Source organism: Orcinus orca, chromosome 20 (genome assembly GCF_937001465.1).
Source record: "Orcinus orca chromosome 20, mOrcOrc1.1, whole genome shotgun sequence".
NCBI lineage: Eukaryota > Metazoa > Chordata > Mammalia > Artiodactyla > Delphinidae > Orcinus > Orcinus orca.
In genome coordinates, this window is record NC_064578.1 from 49,076,949 (window position 1) to 49,100,886 (window position 23,938).

Genomic DNA, 23,938 nt, shown 5'->3' on the forward strand with positions numbered 1-23,938 from the left:
GAAAGGGAAGAGCTCTTGCTGGTGAAGGGGACAGGAAGTGACAAGTGACGCCTTTAACAGATGCTGGCCTCAGCTTCGTGGCAGCCTCATCTGGCTTTGGGAGCCTCTGTCCCTACTCTTGGGGGCATTTGAAGCCGACAGAAGACGTTGCAGAGGAGCGGGCTTGAGGCAGGAGTCGGGGGACTGGGGAGGCCCAGGAATGGGTGGATTGGTGGCCTGAGTGTTCAGGGCAAGCCCTTCAGAGAGCATTTCTTGATTCCCTGGGTGTTTATTGAGCCCCTGCTCTCTGCCAGCCCTGGGCTGGGCAATGCTCCCACCTAACAGCCATCATGACAGTCCTGGGTCCTGTCTCTCTTTTTTTTTTTTTGGCGGTACGCCGGCCTCTCCCCGTTGTGGCCTCTCCCGTTGTGGAGCACAGGCTCCAGACGTGCAGGCTCAGCGGCCATGGCTCACGGGCCCAGCCGCTCTGCGGCATGTGGGATCTTCCCGGACCAGGGCACGAACCCGTGTCTCCTGCATCGGCAGGCGGACTCTCAACCACTGCGCCACCAGGGAAGCCCTGGTCCTGTCTCTTAAAAGCTGGAGGGTGAGGGGACAACTGGCGGGAGTTGTCACTTCTGAGCTTCTGTTTCTGAATGAAGATTGTTTCTTTGGGAAGTCCTGCCTGACTCCCTGGCCTGCCCACACTCCTGTCATCGTGCTGCCATCATCCTTCCTGAGTGACCCAGACAAGTTGGCTTAGGCTCCCTGAGCCCCCGTTTGCTCGGCTGCCAAATGGCAGTGTTCCTAGTTCTGGCCTCACGGGGTGGTCTGTGCTGTGTACATCTCACACACCTCTGTGTGGCTCACAATCTGATTGTGTTTTTCTGTGTCTGTCTCACCTGCTAGATCCAGAGCCCCTGGAGGGATGGGCCCCCCACAGGGCTGGCCACAGAGGAGGCGTCAAGAATTGTTTGCCCACGGAAGGACCTTTCAGATAAACCCAGGCCTTGCAGAATCTGACACCTGCCGCCTAACCCCTTCTGCGTTGTCCCCAGTAGCCATCTCCTTGCATCCTGGGCTCCAGCCCCAGGGTGCATTGGCCCATCCTCGGAGTCAGCCTGTCTCTCTCACCTTCTTGTCTGTACCTGCTGCTTCCCTCATTGCCTCCTCTGCACCAGCCAACTGGTTATGATTTAGGGCTCAGCTCTGATGTCTCCTCCTCCAGGACCCCTCCCTGACGCCCAGGATGGGCCAGGCGCCCTCCCTGTGGTCAGCCCTTACTGGGCCTCGGCACATGGTGGTGCCTACAACAGCCTTGGCACCTCAGGATGCATCCTCCCTCCTCACCCTGGCCTCTGTCCCTGCAGGTGACTAGCAATGGCAGCATCGGGAGGGACCCGCCGGCGGAGACCCAGCCCCAGAACCCACCACCCCAGCCAGCACCCAATGCCTGGCAGGTCATCAAAGGCGTGCTGTTCAGGTGAGCAGATGTAGCTTTGGTTCTGTTCATTGAAAAAAGTTCAAGTAAGAAAAGCATAAAGAGGAAGGGAGGGAATTCTCTGGCAGTCCAGTGATTAGGACTCCGTGCTTCAACTGCAGGGGGCACGGGTTCGATCCCTAGTCGGGGAACTAAGATCCCGCAAGCCATGTGGCACAGCCAAACAAGCAAACAAATTTTTTTAAAAAGAGGAAAGGAAAGATCACTGAGGATTACCATCATTACTGTACTGCTGGAGACCTTTTTACTTTCTCATAATTCTGGGGGCTGGAAGTCTGAGATTAAGGTGTCAGGATGTCTGGTTTCCTCTGAGGCCTCTCTCCTTGGCTTGTAGCTGGCCGTCTTCCTGTCTTCACATGGTCTTTCTTCTGTGTTGTCTGTGTCCTAATCGCCCCTTCCTATATGGGCAGCAGTCAGACTGGATTAGGGCCCACCCTAAGTAATGACCTCACTTAGCCTTAGTCACCTCTTTAAAGGCCCTATCTGCACATGCAGTCACTGAGATACTGAGGGTTAGAAGTGCAACACATGAATTTGGAGCGGGGCGGGACACAATTCAGCCACAATATCTGCATTACATAAAATTTAGCATTTTAACTATCTTTAAGTGCACCACTCAGTGGCATTATACTGACATTGTTGTGCAACCGTCAGACCATCTATCTCCAGAACTTCTTCATCTTCCCCAAACTGAAACTCTGTACCCGTTAAACACTAACTCCTCGATTCTCCCTCCTACCCCCGGCCCCTGGCCACCTCCATTCTCCCTTCCATTTCTGTGAATTTGACTGCTCTGGGTCCCTCCTGTAAGTGAAGTCATACAGGCTGTGCCTTTGAGAGTGGCTGGTGCAGATCCTTTTACACGCGGATGTGTGTGACCGTTCCCAGGTACCGGGAGCACAGGGCCTGCCTTCTGGAAGCCTGGCCTCTGAGTGAGGCCCTGGGGAGCTGCTGGGAGGGCGCAGGGGGATCTATCTGGGACTGGGTTTCTTCATCCGTGGAGCCCCTCCTTTCTCTTCACCGTGCCACTCCCTCCCCTCCCCCCGCCTCTGTGTCCAATAAGGACTTAGAATTTTCTTATATATTAGTTTCTTCTTTTCATGCTTCAAGCAGCTAGGAATAAAGATTATTTTTATCTTTCCCTTCATTTTTACATGAGAGGTAGCCTATTTTACACAGTTCTACACCTTGATCTTTTTTTTCATTAACACTATATGTTAGAAATCTTTCCACATCAGTACATAAGGGAGCTTCCTTCAGATAGACGTTTTGAATACAGCCACAGTGCAGGCTAATTTCCTTCCTTAGGGCCAGGCGCCACCAAGAATCAGCCCCGGTGGGTGCTGGAAGACCGTCTCCATCTGGAGTTCGTAGATGGGATTCAGGGTTTGTTTTCAGGGGCCTGTGAGCTCTCTGAAGCATCAAGCAGATGGCGTGAGAATGGCCTGTTTTGAGAGTAGAGGGTAGAGCCCGTGGTTTTCAGCACTTCCTCCAACTAAACCAGTGGTTACCTGGAGTGGAGGGCGGGGTGGGAGGGAGAGTTGTTGTATGTCTTTTCATACACTTAAAATTTCCCCGTGAATGTAGAATGCCTACTTGGGGTGGGAGCAAGGATATGAGCATTAGGTGAGGGCCAGCCCTGGTGTCCTAGGGCAGGGCTTCCTGGTCTGGGATGCGGGGATGGAGGGCCCACGGTGAGCAGATGTTCTTCAGGGAACTGGGGATCTGGAATCCTACAGGAAGTCCAGTCCAGTCTGCTCCTGGAGACCCAGGAGCCCGGAGTGCGTGGGCCCCCTGCAGGCCACACGCTAAGCCGGGGCACAGCTGCCTGTGGGTGTCCTTGCTCACACACTCTCCCTTGGCATATTTACTAAAATGGGAGCCTCCCTTGGAAATGGAGGGGTCCCCAGGAATGGCCAGTTCCAGACCTTCCCCAGCCATGTGCATCAGGGACCTCCTGGGGTGGTGGGAGGCAGCAGATAGCTCAGCTGGGCCATGGCCTCTGAGACCCCGGACCCCAGGGCTCCATGGCTTGTCCAGGCAGAGGCAAGTCCCTGCGCCTGATGCTGCCGTTTGGCGTGGTTTGGGGCTCAGCAGGGAGGCACCCACTCACGCTAGAATTCTCTTGTAGTGTTTTTCCATTCTGAAGTTTTTGGTATGCCTTTTTTCTATGATGAAAATAACAATAGTAGCTAACACTTCTAAAACACTTACTGTATGTACCAGGCTCCATTCTAGATGATGTATTATATCGTGTGTGTGTACATATCAATGCATTTAATGCTTGTAGACAAGCCTACGAGGTAAGAAGTGTTGTTATCCCTTTTTTTTTTTTTCATTTATTTTTGGCTGCTTTGGTTCTTTGTTGCTGTGCGTGGCTTTCTCTAGTTGCAGCGAGCAGGCACTACTCTTCGTTGTGGTGCGTGGGCTTCTCATGGCGGTGGCTTCTCTTGTTGCGGAGTGCAGGCTCCAGGCGCACGGGCTTCAGTAGTTGTGGCACATGGGCTCAGTAGTTGTGACTCACGGACTCTAGAGCGCGGGCTCAGTAGTTATGGCACACGGGCTTAGTTGCTCTGCGGCATGTGGGATCTTCCCGGACCAGGGCTTGAACCCGTGTGCCCTGCATTGGCAGGCGGATTCTTAACCACTGTGGCACCAGGGAAGCCCTGTTATCCCTATTTTAACTGTTGAGGAAATGGAGGCCTAGAGAGGTTAAGAGTCTTGCCTAAGGTCACCCAGTCGGGAAGTAGGAGAGCTGGGCCTCAGATCCAGATACTGCAACTTAGAGGCTGAGTACTTAACCTCTCTGCTATACAGTTGATCCTTGAACAACGTGGGGATGGGGGGGGCCGCCCCTGTGTATCCACGTATCACTTACAGTTGGCCCTCTGTACTAGCGATTCCTCCATATCTGTGTTTCCACATCCACGGATTCAACCATCCATGGATCGTGTAGTACTGTAGTATTTACTGTTGAAAAAGATTTGTATAAGTGGTCCCACGCACTTCAAACCTTTGTTGTTCAAGGGTCAACTGTATTGCTTTTCACACCTGCAATCAATAAGTACTTGTCTCATCTAATAATTATAGAGCTGCATGTATCTGAGAGACCCGAATTAATACGATAAGACGTTTCCCTGTCTCTCATGTACTATCCTGGGCCTAGGCAGACCAGGATTCTGCGGGCTTCTGCATCCCAGATTGCTTCCTGCTCTTTGTTCCACCATTGCTAGGTTTTGCCCTTTATCCTCATGGCCTAATATGGCTGCTGAGGATAAGACCATCACGTCCACATTCCAGGAGGGAAGAAGAAATAAAGGAGGGATGCTCTTTCTATTGAAGACACTTCCCCAAAGTCCAGTAAACACACTGTTTTTACATTTTATTGGCCAGAACTTCACCATGTGTCCACACCTGGCTGTAAGGCTGGATTTTGTAGTCTTTATTCCAGGTAGCCAAGGGGTCCAGTTAAAATTTAGGAGTCTTCTTTCTGAGGGAAAAGGGAAAGATGAATATTGGGAAACAACTAGAAGTCTGCTACAGTTTCATTGTGGGGCTTTTATTTTGTTCATTAAAAAATATTCAAAAAGAAAAGCATAAAGAAGAAAATCAAAAATCACCTGAAGGTAACCATTATTCATCATTCCTGTATTGGTGGCGGTCCTTTCCCATGTTGATTCACGTGCATGCTGTTTTCATTGTGCAGAGTTATTTTTAAGACAGTATTGTGTTTTGAGGCATTTTGGGTTTTTTTGCTTACCCCTAGGCCTTCCCTATTCCCCCAAACCAAGGGAATCCATTTTAAAGTCTGATGTGTATTTTATACCTTTCTCTACTTTTATGTTGACGTAAAGGTGCATTACAAATTGTTGGGTTTTTTTTTTTATTGTGGCAAAATACGTATAACAAAATCTACCATTTTAACCATTTTTAAGTGTATAATTCTGTGGCATTAAGTACATCCACATTATTGTGCAGCCATGACTGCCATCCATCTCCAGAACTTTTTCATCTTCCTCAACTGAAACTGTCCCCATTAAACACTAACTCCCACTTCTCTTTCCCCCAGCCCAGGTTTTTGTTTTTGTTTTCGTTTTCACATAGTATATTACACAAAAATGGATGGCTACTCTGTATACTTTCCTTCATCTTGCCTTTCTCTTTAAACAGTGTATCCTGTAAATATCTCTACTTCATTTACAACACAAAGACTGTGTATTATGTCTATTCAGTTTTGTAAATTGAGAAAATGACTCTGAGTATATTTGTTTTAACTGTCATTTTGTTTCTATTTTGATTTCTTTCTATCATGTTATTCAGAGTGGATACTTCTGAAGCTCTCTCTCAATATACATTTTGAGGGTTTTATAACATTCTGAAACCTCCAGTGCTTCTGAGCATCTCAAATTTTGGGTTCTTTTCTTTTCTGTCTTTTTTTTAATTTTTATTGGAAAATGGTTGTTTACAATGTTGTGTTAGCTTCCACTGCACACCAGAATGAATCAGCCGTACACGTACAGCTATCCCCTCCCCTTTGGATTTCCCTCCCATTTAGGTTACCCCAGTGCCATTAGGTAGATTGGTTTTGGTTTCTGCTGCTTCTCACTCATAGTGTCTTGTTTCCTTGTGCGCCTGGCTTAATCTGTGGCTGTGTGTTGATCATCATACTTGGAAAATTATTTATAGGAATCATTCCAGGCCTAGGATGAACCTGTTTTCCTACAGAGAGGACTTGCTTTGCCTCTGCTGGCTGCCTGGAGCACTGTCATTCGGGGTCTCCTTGGTACCAGGTTCAAGGCTCTGGCTGTGCCCACCTGGCGTGCGACTCTGAGGAGGGCTAGGGCACACCTGCTTCCCTGTGACCTTGGCGGCGAGCCCTGTGGAGTCTTAGCTTCTCATAGAGTAGGTCTCTGGTTACCCTGTGTGGGCCCTGGGCTGGCGTTTTTGTTCACCCATCAAAACACCTAGCAGATGTCCTCAAACACCAAAAGAAGCTTCCAAAAAAAAGGAAAAACAACAAGGACTTACTGTATAGCACAGGAAACTATATTCAATATCTCGTAATAACATATAATTGAAAATAATCTGGAAAAGAATATATATACACATTATATCATATATTATCAATTATATATATATATAAAAATATGTGTATATATAACTGAATCACGTTGCTGTTTACTTTTTTTTTTTCAAATTAATTAATTAACTTTTTGGGTTGCGTTGGGTCTTTGTTGCTGCGTGCGGGCTTTCTCTAGTTGCAGCGAACAGGGGCTACTCTTCGTTGTGGTGCGCAGGCTTCTCGTTGTGGTGGCTTCTCTTGTTGCAGAGCATGGGCTCTAGACACATGGGCTTCAGTAGTTGTGGCACGAGGGCTTAGTAGTTGTGGCTTGCGGGCTGTAGGGTACAGGCTCAGTAGTTGTGGCGCACGCGCTTAGTTGCTCCGCGGCATGTGGGATCTTCCCGGACCAGGGATCGAATCCGTGTCCCCTGCATTAGCAGGTGGATTCTTTTTTTTTGTGGTACACGGGCGTCTCGCTGCTGTGGCCCCTCCTGCCACGGAGCACAGGCTCTGACGCACAGGCTCAGCGGCCATGGCTCACGGGCCCAGCCGCTCTGCAGCATGTGGGATCCCCCCAGTCCGGGGCACGAACCCGTGTCCCCCGCATCGGCAGGCGGACTCCCAACCACTGCGCCACCAGGGAAGCCCTGTAAACATCTACTCTTAAAAGCATTGAAGAATGGACAAGACTGCAGACTTACCAGGCAAAAACTGAAAGGAAGATGGGAACCAAAGAAGTGAAGAAGGACTTCCCTGGTGGCGCAGTGGTTAAAGATCCACCTGCCGGTGCAGGGGTTCGAGCCCTGGTCTGGGAAGATCCCACATGCCGTGGAGCAGCTAAGCCCGTGCGCCACAACTACTGAAGCCCGGGTACCTAGAACCCGTGCCAGGCAACAAGAGAAGCCACCACAATGAGAAACCCCACACTGCAATGAAGAGTGGCCCCGCTTGCTGCAACTAGAGAAAGCCCACGCAGAGCAACGAAGACCCAACCCAGCCAAAAATAAATAAATTAAATAAAATAATTAATTAATTAAAAAATGAATATATGTTTACATATATATATATAAACTTGATTAAAATATATAAGAAAATAGAAGAACATATAGAATATGTTGCTATATCGAGATATATAATTGTAAATGTAAAACTGGTGTTAGTATATTCTTCGTATATTAATTTTTATCAAGCTTTTCCAAGTTGTTTCCAACAGGAAAGTTGGTCTGAATAACCTAGCCCAGTGTTACTAAAAATAGGGACTCACCCATTACTTACTGTTTGCTTCTGCAGTTTTCAGTTGATTTGAAGTTCTGAAATGTTGCTCTTCCTGATGTCTGTGTCTCTAAAATGCTGGGATTCCAGGTTCTAGGGTTCTCACACTTTGGGATTCCAGGGGACTGGGACGTTAGGTTTCCTAGTTCAGAGGTTTCGAGGGTCGAAGCCCCTGCAGCCCTGTGGCCGCCAGACTCCAGAGAGTCAGTGCCAGGCATCTGGGGTCTATCCCCGGGCATGGCCTTTGGGGGCATCTTGTCTTCTCAGCAGCCCTACAACTGCCTTCTCAGGGACCCTCCCTACTCGATCAGCCCCCGGGTCAGGCCGCAGCAGGTGCTGAGTCCGAAGGTCAAGCAGATCCACGTTGGAAAGAAAAGGCATGGAGACTCACCGCCTGCCCTGCTTGCCTCCTCAGGATCTTCATCATCTGGGCCATCAGCAGCTGGTTCCGCCGCGGGCCGGCCCCTCAGGACCAGGCAGGCCCCGGAGGAGCCCCACGCGTCGCCAGCCGCAACCTGTTCCCCAAAGACACTTTAATGGTAACCACTGGCTGGGAGGCCAGACCCGGGAGAGGAGGCGGGGAAGGTGTGGGGGAGTGGCATGGGCTGCTGGGGCAGACGCGACCCCTGGTCACTGTCAGGTCTGTGAACGGGTCAAGGATTGAGAGACTCCAGGTGCATCTTCAGCCCATGAAATCTGAGTCACTCAGGTGACACAAGGAGCAAGTAACTCTTTTGGGTTTGTGGTGGTGGTCTTTCTGCGTAGAAGGACTTTGTTCGGGAGCACCTGCAACAGGTGTTCTAACCTCAGTAATCTCGGCTTCTCCCACCTTTGCGGTTCTCTGCAGCTCTGGGATGCCTGATTTCATGGAATTCTGGCCAGCAGGGCGACCACCACTCGGCTGTTCTTTACCAGTGGGCCTTCTGGGCTCTGGACAAGGATGGCCACGGGGACTTGGGAAAGGAGGGAGTTCTGAGGCCAGCTCCCCAGTGCCCCTCGGTTCTCAGTAGCCAGCTGACACTCCTGCACATCTTGACTGTGCTTTATCCATAAGCCTGTGGCGCTCTGACCAAGAAGCCCATGAGAGGCTGAGAGGGGAGATGATTCAGGGAGGTCCGGATCCTTTCTAACCCCAAATTCTAATTGGCAGGCTGGACATTGTTTAATTGTTTTTTGCTCTCAGACCAGGACAGACGTGGTGGGGGTATGAGGAAAGAGAAAGTTTATTCTACTAGCTGCTGCTCTTCTCTCCACTAACCTTCCCCCACCCCCCCGCAAATTGTTCATATTAGTGGGCCGTTGCTGCCACAGCTCTTCATCTGCTCTTTATCTGTCAGCCTTCAGAGGGTCCTGTAAGCAGCCCTAACGAAGCTCCCCCCACTTCCCCTCCCAACAGAACCTGCACGTGTACATCTCAGAGCACGAGCACTTTACAGACTTTAATGCCACATCAGCGCTCTTCTGGGAGCAGCATGACCTTGTGTATGGCGACTGGACGAGTGGCGAGAACTCAGACGGCTGCTACGAGCACTTTGCTGAGCTTGACATTCCACAGGTGGGGACAGCTTCTGGTTTCTGGCCCCAAGGCTGCTCGGCTAGCACTAAGGGCATTTCCTTGAACCAGCTCCCAGTCCTGCAATCGGGAGTCCAGGTTCCAAGCCTGGCTCTACTCTCAGTTCACATGCTTTGTGACCACAGGCAGGTCCCTGAGGTCTCTGGGCCTTGTCTTCCCCACCTCTCCATTTGGATGGAGTTGGAATTGGCGTAGGATCCTCCCAGCTACTTTCAGGGTTGTGTAAGTCTGTGGTATAAACCAGTGAAAGATTAGTAATCATCCCTGGGGGTGGCCAGTCAGCCAGCCTGGTTTGAAAATAATAGTTAATGTTGATTGAGTACGTACAGGGCACCAGCCTGGGCTGACTGGTGGAAACCTCCCAGCAACCCTAGGAAGTGGGAACTGTTATTTCCATTTGACTGATGAGGAAACTGAGGTACAGAGAAGCCCCACCCAAGGTCGCACAGCCAGTGTCAACTGAACTGAACTCAGGCTGTCTGGCTCTGGACTCTGGCAGCCCCAGTTCAAATCCTGCCTCCTCCAGGGAGCTCTCCCTGACACTCGCTCAGCCAGCACCCTCTCTGGGCTCCCCAGCGCAAGCCGTGCCGGCTCTGGGGGGTTGTCACTACCTGAATATGGATCTGTTTTCCCCATGGGACCATCTTGGTCGCAGCTCTGTCCCCAGCTCTGCCCAGCAGAGGACTGGGTGCAGAATCAGTGGCTGCTGAATAATCGGTGAATTTGATGAGCCTGTGAATGTTGGCCTCTCTTTGGGGCTGCTCTCTCATTCCTTTCTCCCCGTCAAGTCTTCTCCTCGGCCTCCTGGGGAGGAGGGAGCAGCTCTGCTCTGTCTGGCTCTGTCTGGGTCTCTTTGGGTAGCTGGAAGCAGTGGGTGGATGCGTTCTTTCTGAGGCAGATAGGATAGCCCGTGCTGAGAGGTGGCTCCCGCTGAGACTTCACGTCCAGCCCCCAGGCCCCAACCCCAGATCTGAGGAAGACGGAGGGGCAGTAAGCCAGGCAGTGAGAGAAGCTTCCAAGGACTTGGTGCTAACCCTCCTTCCCAGCTCTGTGATGGGAGAGTGTCTAAGTTGTACTTGACTTTAATTTATGGAGGCGACTGAGCAGCCACACAGGCCAAGGCCATTGGAAGGAGAATTTACTGCTTACATTTCCCAAGAGGAGGGGGCCCACCACACTACGCAGGGCCACATGGGGACGCACCAGGTTTGGACAGGAGCAGAAGGGGCATGGGGAGGCCTAGGCCGAAGCCTTTATCGAGGTTTCTGCAGGAAAGGCAGGGCAGGTGGGGAAACACCTTAGGATTGACCTGCTTGCCAGTCCCTAAGGGGGTGGCTGAGGTGTGGACTTGGGTTTGTTGGTTTGCATTTTAAAGTTATATTCAAAGTTAGGCGAGTTGTTTATTATTTCCAGGAATCAGCTAGACCTGGGAGGGGCGGTCTCTTCCCTGCCAGATGTGAAAACAGCATGAAATATAAAAACATGGTTGACACAGAGGTGGACTTAAAAGGCAGGGAAGTGAGGACACAGTGTGGCCAGGTGAATCCCAGCTTACCACGAAGGTCAGACAGGCTGCAGTGCGGCCTCGGCCACCCACCCTGCGCCTCAGGCAGGTGGCCACCCCACTTCAGTTTCCTCATCTGGGTGGGTGTGGCAGGGGGGTGAGAATAGTAGGTGAAAGGCCCGGGCAGAGAGGTAGGACACAGACGGTGAGAGGCAGGGCCACGGGAGAGCCCACAGACTGGGTTCGGATCCACTTACTCGCTGCATGTAGCCTCTCTGTGTGAGCCCCAGTCACCACATCTGGAAAATGGGATAATAACATGCCCCAGTGCCCAAGGTTTACGTGAGTTATACGGGTGTGACTCACTGGATCGGGCAGTTACCATTTGAAGCGCCAGAGTGGTATCTGGCCTTCGTTGTTCTACCGTTTAATGAGTTAAGGCTGCTGACGTTTGTTGAGCTCCTATTCGGTGCTTGAGTAACCGTGCTCAGCGCTCTCAGATAATCTTTACGGCCCTGCTGTGCCCTCAGTGCTGATGATCTGCGTCCTGCAGGTGGGCCCTGAGGCTCAGCGAGGCGAAGCCTGAGGCCACACAGCCATTGTGGGCTAGAGCCTGGTTTTGAATTTGAGCCTAACTCCAGTGTCTGGCCCCTAACCACTCAACTACACTGCCCACCCTGAACACTCAGTAACGGGGGTTACCGCCGTGGGGGGGCGGGCGTCATGAGGGGCTTCACTGTTCCTTGTCCCCGTCGGACCGCCTTGCAGAGCGTCCAGCAGAACGGCTCCATCTATATCCACGTCTACTTCACCAAAAGCGGCTTCCACCCAGACCCCCGGCAGAAGGCGCTGTATCGCCGGCTCGCCACGGTCCACATGTCTCGGAGTAAGTCCCTCTCCATCCTGGGGCCCCCGTGGTGCCGCGGGCCTGGACACCCAGGCCCACGAGGGCAGGCAAGAACCCTGTGCTCAGGGAGGCTGGGGTTGGTGGCCGGGCTCGAACCCCACGTATGCTGCATGCCTCTGGACACCCGTGGGCAGGCAGGAGAGGAATCGGCTTAGAAAGAGCAGGTGGAGAAAGGGACTTCGGAGAAGAGGAAGGGCGAGGCCGGCGTGTGCACAGTACCGGGCCTGGCAGTGCAGACACTCCAGAACGGCCCATGAGAGAACGATGGCTGATTAAACGAGCAGAGGGAGACTGCAGGCCCTTTGCCATTAGTTGCATCCGGCGTGCTCTCTGTGATTGCATCTGTGTCGGCCGCTCCTGGAATGGGTGCTGCACAGTGACCGCCCTGGGGGCTCCTGCGGGGCCGTGCGAGGCTCCCAGGCTGCAGGTTTGAACGCGTCCTGCATGGCTGCGCTGTGAGCCTCCGCCCCCGCACGCACACCTCTGAGTAGGGCCTCCCTTGACGAGGCAAGCTGGTGAGGGCCACGTCACCGGACAGGCCCCGTTCTCACCTCGCTGGCCACCCTCCTGGTGCCCCCCCTGAGAATCCTGATTGGGTGAGCAAACCGCAGGACTGCCAGTGACCCCAAGAAGCCCTGGGTCAGAACTGTGGCCATTTGGGACTTCTGACACGACCTCATTTTGAAACAGATTCTCTCTGCCCAGGGCATCTTCTTTAAAAAAAATGTTTTTTAATCTCTTGTTATAAGTACATGGTTTAAAATTCAAGTAATTTAACCAGACAGCGACACTCATGTGTCTCCTGCTCTCCCCCTCTTGTGTTCCCCCAGTTTCCACTCCCCACAGGCAACTGCTTTAGCTGTTTCTGCTACTTAATCTCCAAGGCTCCCAATAATAAGATGATACTGCAATTTCTTAGTTTTTCAGTTTTGACATTATCTCTTGACTTCCTTCTCTGGAAGAGGAAATCTCAACTCAGGAACATAATTTGATTAGATTCATGTTCAGCACTCAAATGGTTTTGAGTATGTGACTCTTCTTCCCATCTGAACCATACAGTGTGTGTAGTTTATTTTTCCTTTCCTGTCCAACATCTCCTTTTCTATGAGGTTAATAATTGTTGGCATTTTTTTGCCTGCCCTTCGTGTCTTTTGTCCTTGAGTCCACTGTCTCCTGATCGGCAGCTGTGGGACTCTCTCGCTGCACTTCAGTTTCAGCAGATCTAGAGAACAGACAGCCCCCCACACCCCCCTCCCAAAAGCCCCCCATTCCCTTCGTGTGAATTTTGCGTGCTCCACCTCACTTTGATTCTGCTGCGCCTGTGGACTTGGTTAAGATCCCTGTGGCTGTTTTGTGTGGTGCAGAGACAGATGTGCTTTAATTTGCATGGGTTAGGTCTTTTCCTACCTCTTCTGGTATAAAAATAACCCAAAGGATGAGAATTTTTTTTGTGACCATCTACACTGGATGAAACAAAACCCTAGTGACTGTATTTCAGTACCCAAAGCTGATTTGGAAAAGTCCCCCAGGTGTGCTAAGCGCTGTTCTAAGCAAGTACGTCTGCGGACTGTGCTCTGTAGGGCGTTCCGCCCGGCTGGCTGGCTGGCTGGCTTCCGTGGAGCGCATCTGCGAAGATGTGGGCAGAGGCGGGCTGAGGGGTGTGGCCTGCAGGGGCCATCCCCACGGAGGTGTCCCCGAAAGTCTGGGTTACATGTGCCTGACGCGTCAGAGGTTGCTTTGAACGTGACCCAGGTGGGCGGCCGCTCGCTTGCGTCCCAGCTACACCGACCAGCCACACTCAGTGCCAGTATCTTCTGTGGTTTTGTCTCTGGTGAATGTGATCCGTGTCACTGTGTGGTGAGGTCGTGTTCATGGTCAGCGTGACAGATGTTGGTGTGGTCTGCAAAATAGAATCTGCAGCCTGTGGACCTGAGAAACCACCAGGATCCCCCAGGCTTGCCTCACACCTGGGCCCCCTTAGGGCAGGGGCTTGAAGGGACACGGAGCTGGCCACCGGCCCACTCCAGGGCATAGAGCAAGAGTGTGGGATCGGAAGAGCCCCCTCCTCCCTTCCCCAAAGGGCCAGTGATCAGCACCCTAGCACAGTACTGTCCCAGAGGGATACAGTGCCCGCCGCAGAAGGCATTGTAAGTTTTCTAAGTGGCCACGTTAAAAAAAAAAAAAAGGCCATAAAATGAACGTTAGTAATTTATTGAGGTCAACGTGTTGTCATTTCAACATGTAATCAGTATAAAAAAATTAATGAGGTACTTTCACTCTTCTTTTTCCTGCACTAAGTTTCAAATTCCAGTGTGTGTTTTGCACTCACAGCACATTTCAGTTTCAACGAGCCACATTGTCAGTGCTCAGGGTATAGTTTAACTCCAAGAAAAGGGGGCTTCTTCCTCCCTACGGAAGCCAGGTCCATCTCATATCATAACCCCATCTGGATGCCACCAAGTTGCAGAATGTTCTCCACCTGAGCCAGAGCCTCTCGCCTCTGGGGCTGGCCGGGCACGGTCCCTCCCTGCCCTGGACAGCCTCTCATGGGTGTGGAAGACAGCAGCGGAGCATGTCCCCGGGGAATTTATTCTCCAGGATGCCCACCCTTGGGTGTTTACCGCTTTCCCCTGACGTGGGAGCAAGGTCTCAAATGCGTTAATCGTGATAGAAGTGATGGGATGATATTCATGGAAACCGTAAGAGCAGCTGGCCCCCGGGCTGAAACCCTGAGTCAATTCCCAGAAGTGGTTTTGAACTTGAGCTCAGCCATAGACTCCAGAAGCCCCTGGTTCTGAGCGGGTGGGAGGGATCTGGGCCCTGTGGCGTGCGTCAGTGTGACATGCAGGGGTGCTCTGCTGGCTGGGCTCTGTGGAGCAGAGAGCCACTTCGCAGTGGTCCTGCCCAGAAGAGGCGAGGCTTTCATCCCCATTCTCCAGAGGGGGGACTGAGGCCCGGGGAGGTGATGTAGCTCACCAACGTCCCTCAGTTCATGGGAGGCAGAGCCAGGATGTGACCCCAGGGCCCCCGCTCTTGGCCAGCTCCCTCTTCCATTTCCCCATCTCCCTAGCACCTGGGGGCAGGATGGAGAAGTCACAGGAGGGACAGGCCATGTGTTGTCCCAGCATAAGGGGGAGCTGAAGAGTTACCCGGACCCGGATGGAGGCGGGGAGATGGAGCATGAACAAGCAGCAGCCCTGTCGTCCTGGCATGTCTTGGCAGGGCTTGGGGCAGCGTGGCAGGGAGCCCGTGTCTGACCTGGCCTCTGCAAGAGGAAGTGAGGTCCACTCCTGCCCGGGGATTCACAGCCCCAAAATATTTCTCACGTTGGCGGCTCTGGGCCTTCTCCGGCCCTGTCTCGGCCCACCTGTTTATATTTATCAATGCTGCTGTTCGTCACTGGGGGGGGATACGGCAGGGCCCAAAACGGGCCCGGCCCCACCTGGGGTTTGCAGACTGGTTGAGGGGGCAGACAGCAAACAAACCAGTGGGCAGGTGAACCAGTGGGTCGTGATGAACTGTGGTGAAGGAAACAGAAATGGCGAGGAACCCACCCGGGGTCCAGGAGCCGCCTTCAGTGGAGTGGGCGGAAGGGACATTTAACCAGGGGCTGGAAGGGGGAGAAGGAGCCAACCAGGAAGATCCCAGCCATGCTGGATCCCTGCCGGGGAGGCGCAGCAGCACGTCTGCAGGCCCAAGGTCGGCGCATTTGAGGAGGAAGGAGTGGGGTGCGCAAGGATGAGAGGTGGCGAGGGCTGAGGTTGGTGGGGCCGTGGTGAGCACGTCAGGGGCCCTGCCCAGGGCAGCGGGAGCTGCCTAGGATTCTGAGGCAGTGGGATGACTCGATCAGTTACTTGGATCTTAGGGGCAAGAGTGGCCACTGGGAGGCCAGTGAGGAGGTGACTGCGGTCATCCAGGAGGGGGCGCCGTGGCCGGCCTGGGGTGGGGCTCTGGAGGTGGGAGGCAGTGCTCGTATCTGAGGCGTGTGCCGGAGGGGCCGTTCACCCGGGGTGGGCTGATGGAACAGATGCAGCAAATCCTGGAGGAGGAGACTCCTGGTGCAATTTGGTGGATGCCGGTGTCACAGTAAAGATGGGGAACCTGGGACTGGGGTGAGATTTGAGAAGGCAGTGCAGACTTTCTGGTTGCCGTCGTCGGTTGGTGGGTGGAAGAGTGGGAGCCGGGAACCGGGTGGGCAGAGGCCTGGGGCCTGGGGCCCGCGAGTGCCAGCAGGTCTCACATCCACCCCCTTTCCCTGCCTCTTCGCCCTCAGTGATCAACAAATACAAGCGCCGGCGGTTTCAGAAAACCAAGAACCTGTTGACGGGAGAGACGGAAGCTGACCCAGAAATGATCAAGGTAAACACGAGCAGAGCCGTCGAGTTCTGGGGGTGCCGTCCGGCCCGTTCCCAGCCCAGCAGCCGGACCACGGGGGTTGTCTTCTGACGCCACCACTGAGCCGCTGGCAGCCGGGGGCTTTCACCTTTCTGAGCCTCAGTTTCCCTCCCTGGAAACTGGGTTAGAACGTAGAGCTAGCTCTCAGGGAGTGGGGGCGTTGCCGGCGAGGTTACAGCTGACCTCCAGCAGTGGCAGGGCGGGTGCTCTGTGCGCCATACACGCACCCACCTGGAAGCCTCGCGCCAGCCCTGTTGGGTGAGTCCCGTCACAAGGAGACTTACACGAAGTATCACAGCCAGGAAGTGGCAGGGCTGGGATTCACACCCAAGCAGCCGGACCCCAGAGCCCGGGCTTGGCCCGGCACAGATGAGGTACCTGCTAACGTTGGCTCTAGAAGGAATACTCCCGGTTAATCCGGGGATGTTAACCCCTGGTGGCACCCAGAGTCTTCCTCTCTCCACGAGGTGGTTCCAGGCGGGAGGGCGGCCCCTGAGTACGGAGGCTGCACGCAGGTCCCACACTGTGCGGTCGTGAGGCTGTACTTTGCAGCCTGGTGCGCCGTGCCATCCATATGGGCAGGCCTGGGTTTTCTGCTCCGTCAGGTGGCTGGGGCAGCCAGGGCAGCGGGGTCCAGAGGCTGGTGCGGGGACTGGCCAGGGTGAGCCCTCGGCCAGCGGTCGCTGTGGTGGTTGCTCTTCTGCTGTCGCGACTGTCACGGGAGTCCTCAGGAGGAAGCGAACAGGTGCCTCTGAGACCCACCACCCCCTGTCTCCCCTCAGAGGGCTGAGGATTACGGGCCTGTGGAGGTGATCTCCCACTGGCACCCCAACATCACCATCAACATTGTGGACGACCACACGCCGTGGGTGAAGGGCAGCGTGCCTCCTCCCCTGGACCAGTGTGAGCCCCCGGCCACCCGCTTGGGCTCCTGACCAGGCCATTTTCTTGTCTCCTGGCCCCACCCCCAGCCCGAGATCTCTGACTAGGTCTCCACCCTCCCAAGCTTCCTGCCCCGCCCCTCTAGACACTCCCCTTTCTCTTCCTCCCACACCCCCTGGTGACCCCAGCCCTGACCACCTTGTGTCCAAACTGGTCTCATCCAGCCATGAGCTTTCTTCGGAAAAGGTGCATCCGTTGCCAGCCTTGGAAATTGGGGCAGCGTCACTTAGGAACCCAGGTTTCTGACTTCTTTTACTGAAGCCTGATGAGTGGAGAGCCTCAGGGCAGCCACAGTCTGGAGCTGAGCTGCAGCTGTCCCCTTCAGCCAGGGCCTACCCAGCCCTCCCTAGCCTGCCCTCTCCCTGACTCCTTGGCACAGCCCAGAAATGTTCCCTGTGCCCCAGTCTCTGTCCCAGGGGCCCCACTGGATCCCTGCAAACATCCGAATTTGACACCTTTGTCCTCGGAGGCTGAGGGGTCTCCCCACCCCCGTGGGTGCCTGTGGCCTCTGGTCCACGGTAACCCCTGCCCCGTGTGCCTGCAGATGTGAAGTTTGATGCCGTGAGCGGTGACTACTACCCCATCATCTACTTCAACGACTACTGGAACCTGCAGAAGGACTACTACCCCATCAACGAGAGTCTGGCCAGCCTGCCCCTCCGCGTCTCCTTCTGCCCGCTCTCGCTCTGGCGCTGGCAGCTCTACGCTGCCCAGAGCACCAAGTCGCCCTGGAACTTCCTGGGCGACGAGCTGTACGAGCAGTCAGATGAGGAGCAGGACTCGGTGAAGGTGGGGGGCGTGGCGGGAGGCTCCCAGCCCCTTCCTGGCGGCAGGAGGGGAAGGGGAAGTGGGCCAGGCCGATGGCCTGGGGGCTGCAAGCAGATGCTCCCCTGCCCACAGTTTCACAACCTCCCAGCCGCCCTCCCTGCAGTGGGCAGGAAACGCACTCGGCCCTCTGGCTCTGGCTGACTCTGGGGGTCCTGCCTCTGAGGCTTCCACGGTCCTCCTTTTTTTTTTTTTTTTTTAACATTTATTTACTTATTTTTGGCTGCGTTGGGTCTTCACTGCTGCTCACGGGCTTTTTCTAGTTGCAGTGAGTGGGCGCTACTCTTCGTTGCGGTGCGCAGGCTTCTCATTGTAGTGGCTTCTCTTGTTGCGGAGCACGGGCTCAGTAGTTGTGGCTCACGGGCTCTAGAGCTCAGGCTCAGTAGCTGTGGCTCAGGGGCTTATTTGCTCCGCGGTACGTGGGATCTTCCCAGACCAGGGCTCGAACCCGTGTCCCCTGCATTGGCAGGCGGATTCTTAACCACTGCGCCACCAGGGAAGTCCCCATGGTCCTCCTTGTCACGGCTTTTCTGTTTGCAAGGCCTGGCCCTCAGGGTCTGGGTCTACCCCTCCCTGCTTCTTCGGCCCCATGTTGTGCCTCCCTGACTTTGGGCTCTGACTCCATGTGTCTGCTCCCTCTCACTGTGTCCTTGAATATTCTTCTCTGCCTGTGTCTGTCTTGTTGAGCCTGGTCTGTGCTTGCCCGGGGCTGTCTTTGGTGTTGGGTTTCTGTCCCTGGCTCTGACAGTCCCTTCATCTCTCTCAGTTATTTCTCTGCCTACCCCCATCACTGTCTCCCCATCTCTCCTCTGTCTCCATCTTTCTCCCTCCCTCTCCGTGCATCCCTCGCCCACCTCTGTGCACATCTACCCATCTCTGACCTGCTCTCCTCCCGGCCAGCACCACACCCCGCTGGGAAGCCCTGGGGTCAGGTCTGGGGAATATCAGGAGGTTCTTCCGGGGCCCAGAGCAAGGAGAGGTGGGTCGGCTGATGAGGGCACGGCAGCGCTCACAGCATCTCCCCCACCCCCACCCCAGGTTGCCCTCCTAGAGACCAACCCCTACCTGCTGGCGCTCACCATCATCGTGTCCATTGTCCACAGTGTCTTTGAGTTCCTGGCCTTCAAGAACGGTAAGGGTGGGACCCTGGGCCCCGTGAGAGGCCGTGGGGGACTGGGGACAAGGGGGTGTGTGGTGGGAGGATAGGGCCTGCCCCCTCCCTCTTCCTCTTGGGCCCTCCCCCTACCTGGGGCCGGTCAGCCCCACTCTCCAGAGGCCTGGTGAGCAACCGCCAACTCCCAGCCCAGAAACTCCCATCTACCGGGTGTGGCGCTGGGGGAGGGGCTGGGCCTGGCGTTCTGGCAAAGGCCAGGACAGCCGCCAGGAAGCAGGGCCGGGGAACTCCAAGGCGGGGAGCAGGGAAGCCCCAGAGCTGCTTCTGCCGCCCTGCCCGGCAGGCCGCCTGTTGGGGAAGACCCCTCGGGTTGAGTGGATAGGGCCCACCTGAGTGGGAAAGTGACAGCCCTGTCCCAGAGGGCCCTGAGGTTCCAAAGGCCAGCAGTGGTGATGGCCAGCGTTTGAGGGGGACCGGCCACATGCCAGGCACGGTTGGAGCGCCCTCCAGTGAGCGCATTGAGCCCTGCAGCCACAGCCCCGTGAGGAAGCGTCGTTACCCCCACTATCATAGCAAGGACCTGGAGGCTTGGGGAGGTTGGTTACCTGCCCACAGTCACACAGCTCCCAAGTGGCAAGGCCAGGATTTAGATCCAGGCAGCCTTCTCCGTACTCCAGGCCCTGCTGGCCACTTCTTCCTTGTCCTAGAGAACCCTGGTCTGAAGGAGGCCTGCTGCTCTGCAGCTTCTGGAGGTGGCAGTAGTAATGGGTATTATTATTATCATCGTCATTCTTATTAAGAGGACATTGCCATGATTGAGTTACCTTCTGGAAAATTATGACATCAAAACCAAACAGTAAGTGGTGCTCACCCCAGTAGGGAGGCATGTGTTAGCCGTGGTGCGTGGAGCCCTGGCTGTGCCAGGTGGGCGCATGCTTGCAAACGCTCTTGCTGACTGCAAGCTGGGTCCCCTAGGGTCCCTTTTTCCCTAATGACAGATGAAGGCACAGAGGGGGTGGTTACTTGCTCAGGGTCACAGAGCAAGGGCATGGGCCCTGGGCGAGCCCGGCCTTACACCCCGTGCTTGCTGCCTCTCTGGTCTGAGGCAGAACTCGGATCCACCCACCCCCACCAGAACCCTGTCTTCAGACGCATTCTTCCCAGTTAGGATTGGGGGGGCTCCTGTGAGTGTCCCCTTCATATCTCCTCAGGGTCTGATGGTTTGAAGGGAGAGGTGTAAGCCTACCGGGTGTGCTGGAGCTCTGGAATCAGGGTCAGAGCCGGAGGGGTGGCCAGCACCCGGGTCTCGCCCCTGTGTGACCTCGGGCATGGCTTCTCGCCTGGAAGACGGGCATCGTGCTGGGTCGGCCTGCTGTGGCGGCAGGTGTTGGACACACAGCCCAGGCAGAGTACAGCGGTGCCGTTTTCCTCGTCTGGCCGATGGGAAGACCAGGGCTGGGAGAGGGGCTGAGCTGGGCCCTGTTGGGGGTGGCGGGGGCCCGGGAGAGTAGTACTGGAAGAAGCTCTGGTTGGAGACCAGAGCCCATGGCCCCCTGTGCATGTCCTGAGCGTGTCTGTGGGCCGGTCCCTTTTTTTTTTTTTTTTTTGGCCACACCTCGTGGCATGCGGGATCTTAGTGCCCTGACCAGGGATTAAACCCACGCCCACTGCAGTGAAAGCGCGGAGTCTTAACCACTGGACCGCCAGGGAATGTGGGCTGGTTCCTTCACAGGTTCGGGGTGGTGGGCTGGAAGAGGCGGTCTTGAAGTGCATGTCCCAGACCTTCCCACCCAGCGGAGGCGCCACGGTGCCACGGCGGACAGCTCAGGTCTGTTGTCACACAGACCCGGCTTCCATGCAGATTCCGCCGGGTCAGGCTGTGTGGCCTTAGGGATGTGGCACATGGCAGCAGTCTCCGCCACCGTCACTGCCAGGCAAGGGACCGACCGCACCCTGGGGGGCAGGGTGTGTCCAGTGTGAGGCTGCAGAGATCCTGCCTGCCTGGGGCTCCGGCTGGCGCCTGTGGAGCAGACTCTCACCGCAAGGGGGAGTAGTGTGCACCCTCCTCCCGTGGCATACCCAGCGCCGCCCCGGGGGTGTGAGGAGGACGGAGGACGGGGCTTGAGGGAGCTGCGGGAGGGACTCGGGGGCTCCTCACCCTCCTGGCTTCCTCCCCAACTCCTGTGCACAGATATCCAGTTCTGGAACAGCCGGCAGTCCCTGGAGGGCCTGTCCGTGCGCTCCGTATTCTTTGGCGTCTTCCAGTCTTTCGTGGTCCTCCTCTATATCCTGGACAATGAGACCAACTTTGTGGTCCAGGTCAGCGTCTTCATCGGGGTCCTTATCGACCTCTGGAAGATCACCAAGGTCATGGATGTCCGGGTAAGGCCAGGCTGCCATGCTGTTTCAGAAGCTGCCAGGGGTTGGGAGCAGGGTCGTGTGGCCCAGCCAGACCCTGGAGCTGGCCCCTAGGGGATTCCCAATGCCTGCCACACTCCCAAGACCAAGGGGATTTTCGCACCAGGGGATTTTTCGGGTCACACGTGGGGCAGGGGAACTGGGAACGGTGGGGAAGGGCAGGAGCTGGAACTGGCTTGGGGGACAGGAGCCAGCGTGGCAGCTGACTGCAACCTCCCTCCCTGTCCGCAGCTGGACCGGGAGCACAAGGTGGCAGGACTCTTCCCCCGCCCAACCTTCAAAGACAAGTCAACATACGTTGAGTCTTCGACCAAAGTGTATGACGACGTGAGTGTCCCCCACAGTGGGCCTCAGGGAGGGTCTGCAGGTACCCACACGCTCCTGGGGACCCAGGACATGGCTAGGATGTCTGCCTGTCGGCTGACAGCCCCATGCTTCATGGCTTGCATCATACCCTCTAGTGTCCCCTGGCTGCCACATATACTTCCTGGCCGAGTCCAGAGTTCCCAGGGCCACCTGGAAATTCCCCCGGGCTGGCCTGCCAGACCAGGTGTGGGTGTGTGAGGGCGGGGAGCAGGGGTGCCAGGTGGGGCCCAAGGAGCTGGGTCCCAGCCCCACCTTGTGCCCCACAGATGGCGTTCCGGTACCTGTCTTGGATCCTCTTCCCACTCCTGGGCTGCTATGCTGTCTACAGCCTCCTGTACCTGGAGCACAAGGGCTGGTACTCCTGGGTGCTCAGCATGCTCTATGGCTTCCTGCTGACCTTCGGTGAGCAGGCCCTCACCACACGCGGCCCCCGCAGTCAGGGCAGGCGTCCAGCAGCAGTCCTCAGCCGCGTGCTGGGCCGTGCTGGGCCTCGGCAGTGAGCGAGTCAGCCTGGCCCCGCCCTCCCGGCACTTGGGGTCCAGTGCGGGAGACAGACCTGTCTCCAGACAGGGACACTTCAGGGGGAGCAGGGGTGGCACGTGGACAGCCTCAGAGAGGTGCCCGGTCCGGTCTTGGGAGTCAGGGAGGGCTTCCGGGAAGCCTTGGACAGTGCATTTCAGTCCTCGTCCTCAGGGGAACGGACAGAGTAAACAGACAAGTGAGTTACAGCCTGTGATGAGTGCTCTGAAGGGGCCAGGGTGAGAGGGCCGTGGAGGCTGGTCAGGTGTCCCTGACCTCCATCATCACCTCTCCGAGGAGATGATACGTAAACTGAGGCCTGAAAGGTGCCAAGGAAGGAGCTGTGCAGAGATCTGTCAGAAGGCAGAGCAAGTCCGAAGGCCCTGAGGTAGGATGTGCCTGGGGTGTTGGAAGCAGCACGGGGGCCAGTGTGGCTGGGACAGAGTGAGTGAAGGGACAGAGGCCAGAAATGCAGTCAAAGAGGTGGAGGGTCAGGACGCCCCTTCCTCTGCTCATGGATGCCCCTTCCTCACCGCCGCAGGCTTCATCACCATGACACCCCAGCTCTTCATCAACTACAAGCTCAAGTCTGTGGCCCACCTGCCCTGGCGCATGCTCACCTACAAGGCCCTCAACACCTTCATTGATGACCTGTTCGCCTTTGTCATCAAGATGCCTGTTATGTACCGGATCGGCTGCCTGCGGGACGGTGAGGCCTGGTGGGCAGGTGGGTGGGCTGGCCGGCAGGCTCCCACCAGAGCTGGGCACGGGCAGGGCCCTGGTCTGAGGGAGGCGCGCCGGCCTTAGCCTGGGGGCTCAGCCCACTCTTTGCAGGACCCCCTGCCCCGAGTCTGACAGTGAGCCGGTGGGCCCTGCCCCCTCCCCTCACGCTGCCCCCTCGCCCCACCCCCAGATGTGGTCTTCTTCATCTACCTCTACCAACGGTGGATCTACCGCGTCGACCCCACGCGGGTGAACGAGTTTGGCATGAGTGGCGAGGCCCCGACAGCAGCAGGGGCCCTCCCGCCGGCCCCCGCCCCCACCACGACCACCGCCGCCGCCAGGGAGGAGGCCTCCACACCCCCGCCCACCAGGCCCACCCAGGGGGCCAGCTCTGACAGCGAGCCCCAGGAAGCCCCTCCAAAGCCAGCAGAGGACAAAAAAAGGGATTAGCCGCTCCTGGTGACCCCCACCCCCGCCGCCCCGGCCCCCTCGCCTCCCCTCCCGGTCGCCGCTTCCCTGGACAGATCGGGCTGGGGCCCGGTGTGTGGTGTGGGGGCCAGGGCGCGTCGTTTGTGGAGGCACCGTCTGTCTGTCTGTCCCTCCGTGTTTCCAGCCATCTCGCCCCGCCAGCCCAACACCATCAGGAATCATGGTGAAGCTGACATGGCACTGCCGAGGGGGTGGGCCAGGCGGGGCAGGGGCCGGGCCCCTCTTTGGGACACCCACGGCCGTCCATCATCTTGTCCCTCGATCCCCCACCACTCCCTCCTCCCAGACCGCCGCCCTTTAACACAGTCTGGATTTAATAAATTCATATGGGTGTTTAACTTAAACTCAA

At 55.8% G+C, this 23,938-nt stretch overlaps 1 protein-coding gene across 2 annotated transcripts in view; it reads left to right on the forward strand.

The window, feature by feature from the left end:
* CLPTM1 (CLPTM1 regulator of GABA type A receptor forward trafficking) overlaps positions 1-23,938 on the forward strand; it is a 28,602-nt gene extending 4,664 nt beyond the window's left edge. For both annotated transcript variants that reach the window (XM_033430754.2, XM_004271185.4), the window contains exons 2-14: positions 1,350-1,462; positions 8,230-8,353; positions 9,211-9,369; positions 11,660-11,777; positions 16,072-16,157; positions 16,976-17,096; positions 17,680-17,924; positions 18,999-19,092; positions 21,266-21,456; positions 21,724-21,819; positions 22,125-22,260; positions 22,919-23,086; positions 23,291-23,938. In XM_033430754.2, the coding sequence (XP_033286645.1) occupies positions 1,350-1,462; positions 8,230-8,353; positions 9,211-9,369; positions 11,660-11,777; positions 16,072-16,157; positions 16,976-17,096; positions 17,680-17,924; positions 18,999-19,092; positions 21,266-21,456; positions 21,724-21,819; positions 22,125-22,260; positions 22,919-23,086; positions 23,291-23,550 (1,911 nt within the window). In that variant the 3' untranslated portion in view covers positions 23,551-23,938. The remainder of the gene's footprint in view (positions 1-1,349; positions 1,463-8,229; positions 8,354-9,210; positions 9,370-11,659; positions 11,778-16,071; positions 16,158-16,975; positions 17,097-17,679; positions 17,925-18,998; positions 19,093-21,265; positions 21,457-21,723; positions 21,820-22,124; positions 22,261-22,918; positions 23,087-23,290) is intronic.